Source organism: Oncorhynchus clarkii, chromosome 29, assembly GCF_045791955.1.
Source record: "Oncorhynchus clarkii lewisi isolate Uvic-CL-2024 chromosome 29, UVic_Ocla_1.0, whole genome shotgun sequence".
Classification (NCBI taxonomy): domain Eukaryota; kingdom Metazoa; phylum Chordata; class Actinopteri; order Salmoniformes; family Salmonidae; genus Oncorhynchus; species Oncorhynchus clarkii.
This window is the reverse complement of record NC_092175.1, coordinates 17,962,188-17,975,643: the sequence shown is the minus strand read 5'-3', so window position 1 is coordinate 17,975,643 and position 13,456 is coordinate 17,962,188. Positions and strand designations below refer to the sequence as shown.

The 13,456-nt window shown below is 39.9% G+C and overlaps 1 protein-coding gene across 1 annotated transcript in view; it reads right to left on the bottom strand.

The window, feature by feature from the left end:
• The window catches only part of LOC139388661 (transmembrane protein 132D-like), a 47,165-nt gene that overhangs the window by 15,593 nt on the left and 18,116 nt on the right, over positions 1-13,456 (bottom strand). The window contains exon 3 of the mRNA XM_071135476.1: positions 2,806-2,949. Within this exon, the coding sequence (XP_070991577.1) occupies positions 2,806-2,949 (144 nt within the window). The remainder of the gene's footprint in view (positions 1-2,805; positions 2,950-13,456) is intronic.

Here is a 13,456-nt window from a genome sequence, read left to right as displayed (position 1 = left end):
ATTTTCACAGAACTGCTTGTTGCAATTTCAATGAGGATCTCTTGTTCAGATATCGGTAAGTGTAGGCAGGGCATGAAAGGGATAACGAATCCAGTATTTTGTGTCGTCCGTTTCGGGAAAATACCTGCGTAATTGCATACTCAGCTCACTCAGGTGCTTCGTTATATCACATTTGACATTGTCTGTAAGCTTGAGTTCATTTGCACACTAAAAATCATACAATGACGGAAAGACTTGTGTGTTGTCCTAGTTCATGCAGACAGAGAACAGCTGCAACTTCTTAAATCATAGCTTCAATGTTGTCCTGCACATTGAATGTAGTTACGGAGAGTCCCTGTAATCCTAGATTCAGGTCACGCAGGTTAAAATAAACATCACGCAGATAGGCCAGTCGTGTGAGAAACTCGTCATCATGCAAGCGGTCAGACAAGTGAAAATTATGGTCAGTAAAGAAAACTTTAAGCTCGTCACTCAATTTTAAAAAAACTTGATAACCAGCACACTTCTGTATGTTGTAAAAGCATTACATGGTCGCTGCCCATATCATTGCATAATGCAGAAAATAAACGAGAGTTCAGGGGTCTTGCTTTAACAAAGATAACAATTTTCACTGTAGTGTCTTTCAAGCTGTCAGACATTCCCTTGGCAGCAAGAGCCTCTCGGTGGATGCTGCAGGGTACCCAAGTGGCGTCGGGAGCAACTGCTTGTACGCGCGTTACTACTATACTATGGCTCCCTGTCATGGCTTTTGCGCCATCAGTACAGATACCAACACATCTTGACCACCAAAGTCAATTTGATGTCACAAAGCTGTCCAGTACTTTAAAAATGTCCTCCTTTATTGACCCCCCATAAACCTAACGGACATATACCAGGAGCTGTGCCAGGCCCGCCACATCTATTGACTTGACTCATCCAACTGTAACACATATAATTCACTGGCATGTACGTGAAGCAGTAATTGTTTCAAAACATATCCTGCCAAGTCACTGATGCGTTGTGAAACAGTGTTGTTTGATGAAGTAATTGTCTGTATAGTTTTTTGGGACTTTTCCACCGGCAATGTCCCAGCCATATTCGTGGCAGCAGGAAGAATTAAGTCCTCCACAATAGTATGGGGCTTGCCTGTCCTAGCCACTCGGTAGCTCACCATATAAGACGCTTCTAGCCCTTTCTTATTAATGGTATCTGTTGCTTTTATACGTCTTTATTCTAACTCAAACTCCTGTCGCTTATTTTTCCAATTGTCATGTTTAGTTTCTAAATGTCTGCGCAAGAGTGAAGGTTTACTGTGAGAGAGTAACGGTTAATATGATTGGATGTTAATTATTTGACTAGGATACCTGTATTTGACATTGTGTTGCTATTTTGCTAAACACTAGATGGTTACATTTTATTTTTGGCAGTGAAACTAGGCTAATCAGGAAAGAAAAAAAACACACAAATGTTGTAAAATATAAATGTACTGTTTGAAAATGTGAAGAGAAAAATAAATCACATTTTTAAAAAGTATTCGTACACCCGACAGCATTGCGCGTACCCCTGGCAATACCTGCCCTACGAGGTCCGGAGCCTGCTAATTTTGTGTTCTACCTGATAATGAATTGCACCTACCTGGTATCCCAGATCTAAAGAAGGCCCTGATTAGAGGGGAACAATTAAGAAATGCAGTGGAACAGGCTTCGAGGTCCAGAGTTGAGTTTGAGGGTTTTAAGGTGTTCATATTAGACCAGTTGATCCCTCCCCCACTGTGGTAGACAGCAGGAATACTAACGTTCTTACTGATGTCATCATAATCTCAGAGGATTACAAACAACTGATTTGCATTGTCAATTACTGTATGTTATTCCTGGTAGTTATAGGGCTGGTTTCCCAGGTAAAAGATTAGTCGTATACTCTATTTCAATTAATATTGTTCATTGGGGAGTGCTTTTTTAGTCAGCACTAGGCTTGATCTCTGTCCGGGAAACCGGTGCACATTGCATAAGATTATAACTAGGGCCCAGAGTTTCTTCCTGACCACATGACCTCACCTGACCTCATAATATATCTAATGTAAATCAGGGGAATTAATGCCTAAAGCAAATAACTATGTCACATATACTGTATCTGTTAAAATAGTTCCCTAATGAGGAATTTAAATAGTCCCTTCAGTCTATTTACAATGAGAGTGATTCATCACAATGTTACATAGACCTTCATACAATAACAGGCTGTCGCAAAAATGCCATGACCACACCAACAAGGCAACTGATGAAATTCAATAGTTTTATTCCTCAATCAAAATTCTAGATTTGCAATTTCTTCCTTCTTCCTATTTTAATGGATGGGGTGGCAGGTAGCCTAGTGGTTAGAGCGTTGAGCCAGTAACTGAAGGTTGGTGGATCGAATCCCCAAGCTAACAGATAAAAATCTATCGTTCTACCCCTGAACAAAGCAGTTAACCCACTGTTCCTAGGCTGCCATTGTTAATAAGAATTTCTTCTTAACTGACTTGCCTAGTTAAATAAAGGTTAAAATAAATCCTGATGTTTTAACAAGGAGAATTCTCAGAAATCTATAACAAATCTGTTTGTTTATTCTACCCTCGTCTTCGACACGTGCTGTGCATCAACAATCGTCCACTACTTATATCAGTCAGTGGTAACAGGACAGGAGGAAGGCCATTTAAGAAAGTGGAAAATGTAGGGCTTTTAGAAATTTGGCAATCATGCAGTTTTGTAACGAATAAGATGTTCAGAACCATGTGTAGCTTCATTCATTTGAATTCAATAGGGGTTAGGAACCTCTCATTCTTGAACACACCTTTTCCCGGTGGTGATGGTTTTCCTCTGACACACGGCAGAGATGGTGTTTGCGCCCCCTCTGCCAGACTCCAGGGCGATGTCCCATAAGGCTGAGTCACTGGGCCTCGCTGTACTGAATGACATCCCCTTCCTCACTGTGGCTCTGGAACACACAGACACACAGTGACTGTAACACACACAGGTCAGTTGACATACACACATACTGTACAAACACAGGCTACTTGAGTTGATATCAACAGAATCTCCACGTTTCTGTTTGAGTATTATTAACCCATGATGTATCTGCTGCAGGGGAGGTGGGTCTATCTAAGATCACCTGAGAACCTCAGATAATGATAGAAGCATGACGTACACTACATGACGAAAAGTATGTGGACACCTGCTTGTCGAACATCTCATTCCAAAATCATGGGCATTAATATGGAGTTGGTTCCCCCTGCGCTGCTGTAACAGCCTCGACTCGTCTGGGAAGGCTTTCCACTAGATGTTGGAAAATTGCTGCGGGGACTTGCCACAAGAGCATTAGTGAGGTTGGGCACTGATGTTGGACGACGTTTGGCATTGCGCATGGTGATCTTAGGTGTGTGTGCAGGCTGCTCAGCCATGGAAACCCATTTCATGAAGCTCCTGACGTACAGTTCTTGTGCTGACATTGCTTCCAGAGGCAGTTTAGAACTCGGTAGTTCCACTTCTCGGCTGAGCCGTTGTTGCTCTTAGACGTTTCCACTTCACAATAACTGCACTTACAGTTGACCGGGGAAGCTTTAGAAGGGCAGACATTTGACGTACTGACTTTTAGGAAAGGTGTAATCCTATGATGGTGCCAAGTTAAAAGTCACTCTTCATTACGGTTCATTCTAATGCCAATGTTTGTCTATGGAAGTTGCACTGCTCTGCGCTCAGCATCTAAAGCTGCCTGGTTGGTGAAAGTTCAATTTGAAAGAAGATGAACATGTTATTACCACTGTTTGGCTGGTCTCTCTCTGTGTGTGTGTGCGTGTGTGTGTGCGTGTGTGTGTGTGTGCATGCATGTGCGTGTGTGTGTTCTAATGAGGTATGCTGAAAGACATCGGAGAAGTGATGTTTACCTCCCTGCCTGCAAACTGAGAATCAGCAGGCACATCTTATTCCCATCAGCACTAGCTGCTTGCTGGGGAACCACTGATCATTTAATCTGCTGTGTGATATCATCCCGTCTATCTATCCAGTCAACAGCAGTGCAGGAGCCCTCATTACACGCCTGTAAGGGTGGGAGGACCAGGCACGGTGGCAGTACGAGGCCCTCATACAAACTCCCTAGGATGGGGTGACCCAGTGTAGGTAAAGAATGCTCTCTAACATTTCCTGACCATGGAGATCTTGTCATCAGACTTCCTGGAATTATTTAATAAGCATGTACAGTGCTGTGAAACAATATTTGCACCTTCTCTCTACTTTTGCATATTTTTGATACTGAATGTTATCAGATCTTCAACCGAAACCTAATATTTGATAAAGGTAACCTAAGTGAACAATGACATACTTATTTCATAAACAAAGTTATGTAACACCCAATGTCCCTGTGAGAAAAAACAATTGCCCCCTTACACTCAATAACTGGTTGTGCCATCTTAAACTGCAATGAGTCCAACAAAACACTTCCTGTAGTTGTTGATCAGTCTCTCAAATCGCTGTGGAGGAATTTTGGCCCACTCTTCCATGCCAAACAGAGATTTGTGGGTTTTCAAGCATGAACTGCTCATTTAAAGTCATGCCACAACATCTCAATTGGGATTAAGTTTGGATTTTCACTAGGCCATTCCAAAACTTCAAATGTGTTTCTTTTTAGCCATTTTCATGTTGACTTGACTGTGTGTTTTGGATGATTGTCTTGCTGCATGACCCAGCTGCGCTTCAGCGCAAAGATGGATGGCCTGATATTCTCCTGTAGCACTCACGTCGGTAGCCATGAAGTGCTTTGAAAGGTTGGTCATGGCTCATATCAACACCATCATCCGAGAAACCCTAGACCCACTCCAATTCGCATATCGCCCCAACAAATCCACAGATGTCACAATCTCAAACACATTCCACACTGCCCTATCCCACCTGGAAAAAAGGTACACCTATGTGAGAATGCTGTTCATTGACTACAGCTCAGCGTTCAATACTTAGTGATGAATGGTCCCTGGACACTTAAGGGACAGTTATGACGAGTGTGTTTCATTTGGTGATCTCATGAAGGACAGGAAACACACATAACTGTACCTCTTAAAGTGTATATTTCCCAGCTGTCAGGGTTACATCTAAATATTGTGAAATGTATGTGAATAAACATGAAACTATTTGTGAAAAGATGTAATATGATATTAACCTTCTAAACAAGAGTATTGGTTTTCATATGAAGATTAACTAGTCAGTGGCCACACCCCCGTGAGCCCAGACATCACATTTGGCTTCATGGAACAGCCATTTTCTACTGAAACGTATAAAACCCACCCCTGCTGATATTCACACCAGACCACGCAAACACCGGTGTAAGCTAAGGATGCAAATGGTGGAATTTCTAAGACCAAAACATGCCGGGGGACTCTGGTTAAAACTACAAGGTGCCAAAGAGACACATGGTAAGGCCGATGTCTCAAATGGTTAAGACCTGTAGAAACTATAAGACTAGAAAACCATCCCACGTGGACCATTGGCTGGCTATGGTTCAACTTTGAGACTATCGATTCACTACTGAATAAGTGAGAAATTCCAGACGACACAAATTACTAGTCTGAAGTTAGAAATGACGTAAATCTGGGACAAGAACATAGTCAACTGCCGAAACACTGTACTCTGAAGTACCCATTCTAACATCCACAAAATACTTTGATCTTCGGGGAAACGCAACCAGAGACTTTTCTGTCTCCAGCAGACGTACTGGATTCCAACAGAGAAAACAACAATGACATACGTGCATAAATAAAAATTGCGATTTCGAATGAGCGGTCGTTCATGTAAAGTGTTAGCAGTTTCTATGAGGTTCGTATTCCTCTATGAGTTTCCCGCTCTTGAACTGCACACCCCTTTTCTTTTGTCTACCAAGCCGTCATATCGGTTTCGTCCGCTAGGGACGTTTTCTTTGTATCATGTAGCAACCCAATGTACAATATCTACTGTGTATTTTCATGTATGTCTGTGATTTGATTGATTAGTTAGTAAATCAATAATTAAGCCAATTTGTACATCGCTGATTCATAATTTATATTAGGGTTCGAGCAAATAACCAAGAATTTTACGACTTTCAGATGAGACTGATAGAAGGTAAAGAATAATTCATGATTGACTGCTATTGATATAAAAGATCTTCAGATCTTTAAGAGTGGATTCGGGACATAGCCCTCTCTATAAACTAATGATTCAGTGGTGCCCCGCATTCCTAATGAGTTAGTTATTGCCAAATGAATTTAATCAAATAATTGAACGTTAGGTAATCGATTTGAAAATATATGTCATCACAAATAGTAAAGACATGACAACTTATTGATGAAGCCGACGACTGAGGTGTTATACTCCTCAATGCCATTGGATGAATCCCGGAATATATTCCAGTCTGTGCTAGTAAAACAGTCCTGTAGTGTAGCATCTGTGTCGTCTGAACACTTCCATATTGAGTGAGTCACTGGTATTTCCTGCTTTAGTTTTTGCTTGTAAGCAGGAATCAGAGGATCGAATAATTGTCAGATTTACCAAATGTATATCACTGGGGCCAAGCTTCCTGCCATCCAGGACCTATATACTAGGCGGTGTCAGAGTAAAGCCCATAAACGTGTCAGAGACTCTAGTCACCCAAGTCATAGACTGTTTTCTCTGCTACCGCATGGCAAGTGGTACCAGAGCGCCAAGTACAAAAGGCTCCTTAACAGCATCTACTCTCAAACCATAAGACTGCTGAACAATTAATGAAAGGGCCACCGGACTGTTACATTGACCCCCCCCCCCTCCATTTGTTTTGTACACTGCTGCTACTCGCTGTTTACTATCTATGCATAGTCACTTCACATCTACCTACATGTACAAATGACCTCAACTAGCCTGTACTCCCTCACACTGACTCAGTAGCTGTACCACCTGCATATAGCCTCGTTATTGCTATGTTATTGTGTTATTTTTCTTATTATTGTTATTATAATATTTTTTGGAACTTTATTTGGTAAATATTTTCTTAGCTCTTCTTGAACTGCAATATTGGTTAAGGGCTTGTAAGTTAACATTTCATAGTAAAGGTCTACACTTGTATTCGCCACATGTGACAAATAAAGTTTAATTTGATTTGAGAATTCTCTGATACAGAGCAGAAGTCATGGTTCCCTCTATTACGGCAAGTCGTCCAGGTCCTGAGGCAGCAAAGCATCCTCAAACCATCACACTACCACCACCATCATGCTTGACAATTGGTATAAGGTTCTTACTGTGGAATACATTGTTTCGTTTTTGTCAGGAATAATGGTACCCATGTCTTCCAAAAAGTTATACTTTTGACTCATCTGTCCATACAACATTCTTCCAAGAGTCTTGATGATCATCCAGGTGCTTCCTGGTGCTTTTTGGCAAACTTCAGTCAACGTTTTGGATGTATCCCATTATGCCTGGCGAAAACCAAACACTGCATTCCACAGTAAGAACCTAGGGGAGGTTCAGGACCTGAACGTCGGCACTGTATGTGCATTGCGTGTGGGTACAAGGAGTACAAGGAGTCAAAGTAAGTCTTTAATCTTGTGTATGCGTGTGAGATATAACCGATATAACCTAAATCTATGTCAATCTGTCCAGTACAGAATATACATTTGCAATATATGTTTAATGTGATGTAATACATATGTGTTTCTCTTTGCGTGAAAACATACAAGCTTAGATTTAGATGGAGTGATTCTGTCCTGGCCGAGTCTGGGCTGACTGTGTCTGTATCCCAAATGGCACCCTATTCCCTATGTAGTGCAGTACTTTTGACCAGGCCCATTTGTCTCCGTCATTGTGTGTGTGTGTGTGTGTATCTAAATGGAGAAGTGCCTGTAACATTGTTTCTTAATCAGGCCCGTTGATTGTGTGGCCTAAGGAAGCACTAATCTCCTTTTGGGTTTCTTCCAGCTGTGCAACATGGCCCTGGAGCTCTCTCCGCTCTGCCTTAAGCTTTTTTCGACTCAATCCATAGGCCAGACAGCTTGTCTGTTCCTCCCAGCGAACATAAAGGCTTAGATAGGGGACAGAACAGAGACACGTGAGACTTCAAGGCGTGGGAGGAGACCTAGTGATAGATTTTGAAGGCCGACCAGGGGCTGCCTGGAAGTTGAATTTAGTCAAAACCACCATTGAAATGTTTACGCAGTCAGTGCCTTTTTTTATTTTTTACAAATCCCTATTTGTACATATTTATTACACTGAGAACTGGAGGCCACTACATGTGAGAGCAGTCTAGTTAATATAATACTTGTCTAAATAAAGTAAAGTAATATGGAGTTTCACATCTTCCATCAGCGAGATAAAGGTCTATCGCTCTCATCTATCTCAACAGGAATAAAATACCTTTCCTAGAAAAGATGATTAAATCATGATTATTTGTCAGAACCCATCAACATTAAAAGGTGACAGGCAAAGATGTCCCTGTTTTTCCAAACCTTTCTACAACAATACAAGAGCTAAATACATCATAAAATGATCTGCAATAATATTTTGGTCAGGGTAGATTTTGTATCCTTGATATAACACTAAAATAGGTATGGCTACCTGTCAATTTGCTCTATTGGAATTCTTGGAAAATGTTAAATTGTCTGATACTAGTGCACAATTTCACACATTTCTAGTATGTGAAACAAAATCAGAACTCTATTTTACATTTGATCCAGCAATTTCAAAGTAGTTTTCATTTTTCACAAAACTAGCTAGGTTTTGATCCAATTGGCGACAGATTTTCATGTGAATACTCTATATTTTCCCACCAGTGGTGTGTGTCCACCAAATGTACTTTTAGTGGATAAAAATCAGTGCATGGCGATGTAGTGCACACAAAATGTACTTAAGTTTTCATGTACCGAATAAAAATCTAAAGTTCAATAAGATTCCATCGCATTTTCAACTCTATTTGAAAGTTAAACAGCAAATGTGCCTACCCTGGCCTTGGCTAGTGAGCTCTAGACAACAGCTCACAGATATAATGAGGTCAGGCTGTGCGGGTAGGCAAGTCTACATAATAAGATTATTATGGATACGAGCAAGAATATTTGTATTTGTCAAAAGGCTGTGAAGCTTCGATCATCATGTCACCAGAAGACCCTCGATATTTGTTGGAAAAGAGCATCGAGATCACAGTTCACTTTCACCACATTGTTTCTCAAATCATAGTGGGAGGACACACCATCACCGCGTTAGCCATCATATCAAAATAAACTTGGATTATTATATCAATATTTGCACATAAAATGAGTTTTCACCGCCATTTCCCGCATAATTAATTTTACCGACACAAAAAGATTCCACCATGTCCAAATTATTGTACCGAAACTTCCTGTTTCCATCACAGCTGTCGTGATATTTTGTAAAAAATGTTATGACTTTACTCACGTAAAAACTGTTGACGGAAACTTGGTTAGTGTGACAGTTGGTGGTCGGTCAGATTTATGCTGCAGAATGAGAAGACACGATGCTGTTCTCCTTCTAGCTAACTATAATAAATCACTTGAAACGACACTACTATTTAAGTGATCTTTAATTATGTACAGCTCAAAGTGGTAAAAGCATTTGTGATTGAGAAAATGCTTATCAAAGCAGTTTCACCAGGAGAGATCATGATCATGGATGTTCTTGGTTAGCTAAGCCACACTTGGGCTAGCTAATGTTTGCTAGCTAGCTATCCAGCTAGCTAACCTTGTGTTCACAGTACAATTGTCCGAAAGTGTTTAGCTAGCTATATATGGTAACAATTGACCAGTAATAGCTCAATTATTTTAACGTGGTTGTTAGCCACATTTTGATTAGACAGCTTGCTGGCTGCAGCAAAAATGGCTAGCTAGATAGCAGAAATATTGTTTCCCAAGAAGTAAACTAAGTGTATTAGCTAGGTAACTAGCTAGCTAACATTCATTATACTGTACATGTGTTGTATCATCCAACAAGTATTATCAACTAAAACATTTAGCTAATCTTAGCTGTATGAATGGGAGCCTCATCAAATTGATTGGGAATACACTGTCTAGCTATAGCTAGCTAATTAACTAGCTAGATCATACTGGATCTCATTATCTCTACTTGCTTTCACAGTCTCATGTCATAATTAGACGTTCCTTCATGTTTCGCAAACTTCAAATTACGAAGTTGTTCCAAACATCAAATTTCAAAGTGTTTAAAGATTAAGTTTATTATTTGAATATTTTTTAGGTTAGGGTTAAGTTTAGGCATTAACTCTGAAATCTTAAGGTTAGGCATTAACTCCAAATGGTTAAGGTAAGGGTTAAGGTTTGGGATAGGCTTAAAACAAAAATCTCAAAAACAAATTTCTGTCGCTGGATTCGAACATGCTTACACCCGTCCGCCAACCCTGTCTACAATGCCCTAGCAAAACCAAAACCTACTTCAAGGTAACAGTGCTCACTGTTGTCCCTAGTGTCTGGTTTCCTCCACGTCATCAGACATGGATGAACATTGAACACTGACTTATATCACAGGTGACCTGGCTGCATTATCTGCATATGAGTATAATCATTATTGACATACATGTTTATTTCCCAGATCATGTCAGTGTCATTTGTTTCATTTCTGATCCAGAAAATTACTCATAAAAGCCATGCCTGTAGCTTGAGTTCCTTGCAGTGAGCAATTGTTATTTTCCTTTTGCCCTCAAATTACGTCATCCTTGAATTCTATGGACAGAAAATGACATTCACCAAAAAGTAGAAATGACAGCTAAAATATAGTCATATTTTTTGGTGTGTGGAGGCTAATTTAATGAAGCCTACATGAGCATTATTATTAAGTGTTATAGTTTTGTGGAGACTTTTGCCTGTCACCTTTAAACACACATGTGATAGGAATCACTGATGCTCTTTATGTGGCATTAAGGTGACTGGCATGTGATGCAGCTGTGGATCATAATATCAGATAGCGCCCGTCAGTGGTGTGTTTCAGACAGAAAATGATTTGCTTTCATAGGCAAGTATTTGAATTTGCGATTGGAATACTAATTTCTTAGCAGGGTGTTGTCTTAAGTACTAACATTTCATTATTCTTTAAACTGAGCTGACTGTTTGAAACAGCACAAACAGGAGCAAAGACAGAAATACTTCTCCATTAGGTCTATTACAGCAATTGTATTAGAGGGGAACATATTCAGATAATGGGGAGAACATCAGAATAGTGTGGTCATGAAGTGAAAGCCCAGTGGCTTAAAGTCACACACTGCCAGACATACAACTCCTAATCTCCACAAACACAAACACACTGGCAAGGCAACTTCATAAAATATGATAAGAGGGGTTAGACACACACACACACACGCACACACACACACACACACACCCTCCCCCTGTCCCGTCCACCTGCAGAGGTGTGTTAGTCAGTCAAACATACAAAGACTGGTGCTCTGTGACAGCTGATATTCTGATCAATACTAATCCAGGCAGGGCCGAGGCATGGGTCAGGAGCCAGACTAATCAACTCTCAGCTAGGTTTGTTGAGGCAAGGCCAGCATCACAGCCAAACAATCTACCAACCAAACATATCATTACTCCTGTTAAAAGAGAAATTCAGTCAAAAACGGCAAAAACACAGCCTGCTTGAAAGTCCTACATCTGCTAAACTTGACTGCTGACATGCAAACATTTTGTGGACTATATTTACAGTGGACTAATGAAAAAAATACTAAAAGATAGTTTGAGTGGATTTTTCCATTAAGATAAATGAGGACATTTTGTTTTACACATATAGCTCGATCTAGTTGGCCAGTACCAGGAACCAGGAGGAATTCAGACCAACAGGGGCAAAGCCAGATGACAACAGTCTATTTTAAGCCTGGCTGGATCAGTAAACAGTCTAAGTATGAGATCAGGATGGTAAAGGAAACAAGAGTCAATGAGGAGGTTGATTAAATGAATGTTTTGCCTGAGATCACGTAGAAAAGGGGGGACATTAAGGGAGACTTCATAGAGCTGTCTGTGTGACTTCCTCAAAGTCAACTCATCATCATCTCATTTGTGATGTTTTACAGCTCCACTCTTCATCTACTACCTTCACATATCCCACATTTACAATCTATTTAGTGTGGAACAGCCAACAGGCTATCAGCTAAATAGACTGCTGCCGGAGACTTCCTGTACCTCCCTTAAAGCACAGCACAAACTCATCACTAAAATAGCACTTTTCAAAATACACAATGTTAGCATCCCATGGCCTGAATTTGACAAAGTATTAATTCCTTTGGACTAAGCAATCAAAAAATGTTGCAGATAAAAAAAATAAGGCTGCCTGAAATGTCCTTAGGTTACCCACAATTCTACGGGGCAAAGTAAATTACTTGTGAAAAATGAACTGCCATGCAACCGTCATTTCCAGCGAGCTAATTTTCCCAGCCAACCATGCAGCAGGAGGACAAACAGAGTGGGCTCATTTTCATAGATTACAGTAGGTGTCTGTGGATTTGGTATTCCGAGTTCACTTCATATCTAATGTAAACACTCGCTAAGACTCTCTACCCTTATATTAGCTTCTGACATTTTAATTTCAGATTTTTTGATTTTGATGATTCTAACAGTCTTAAGGGTTTAGGCTAGAGGAGTGAGCTTGGTAAATGTAAGCTTGGTATAATTTTTTTCTTCTTTCAAAAGGAAATACTCAGTGTTTATAAAGAAACTGATATGAGAAGAATCCAATTCGGTCACCAAAAATATTGAAATTAATTCCACAAGTAACTCTATAAGGCTTTGTAGAGAATATCAAATAAGTTAAAGTTTAATATACATTGTAGTGTATGATCTCGGTATATGCTGATATTGTACTGTGGGCTTTTTCATAGAGGGAAAGAGCAAAAGGGATAGCCACTTTGGACAGACTGGAATGGATGGTCTCCAGTGGTGTAAAGTACTTAGGTAAAAATACTTTTAAGTACTACTTAAGTAGTTTTTTGGGGTATATGTACTTTACTATTTATATCAAATATTGTATTTTTTACTCCATACATTTTCCTTGACACCCAAAAGTATGTGTTACATTTGAAATGCTTAGCAGGACATGAAAATAGTCAAATTCAACCGAACATCCCTGGTCATCCCTACTGCCTCTGATCTGAAGGACTTACTAAAACACACATGCTTAGTTTGTAAATTTTCCAATCTGAATGTTGGAGTGTGCCCGTGGCTTTCCGTAATTTAAAAAACAATAACATTGTGCCATCTGTTTTGCTTAATATAAGGAATTTGAAATTATTTATACTTTTACTTTTGATACGTAAGTATATTTTAAACCAAATACTTTTAGACTTTTACGAAAGGAGAATTTTACTTTTAGAATTTTACTGGGTGACCTTTTCTTGAGTCAATTTCTATTAAGGTATATTTACTTTTACTCAAATATGACAGTTGGTACTTTTTCCTGATGGTCTCTGAGTACTGGCTATGAGGTAGAGCAGCAAATACGCTTAC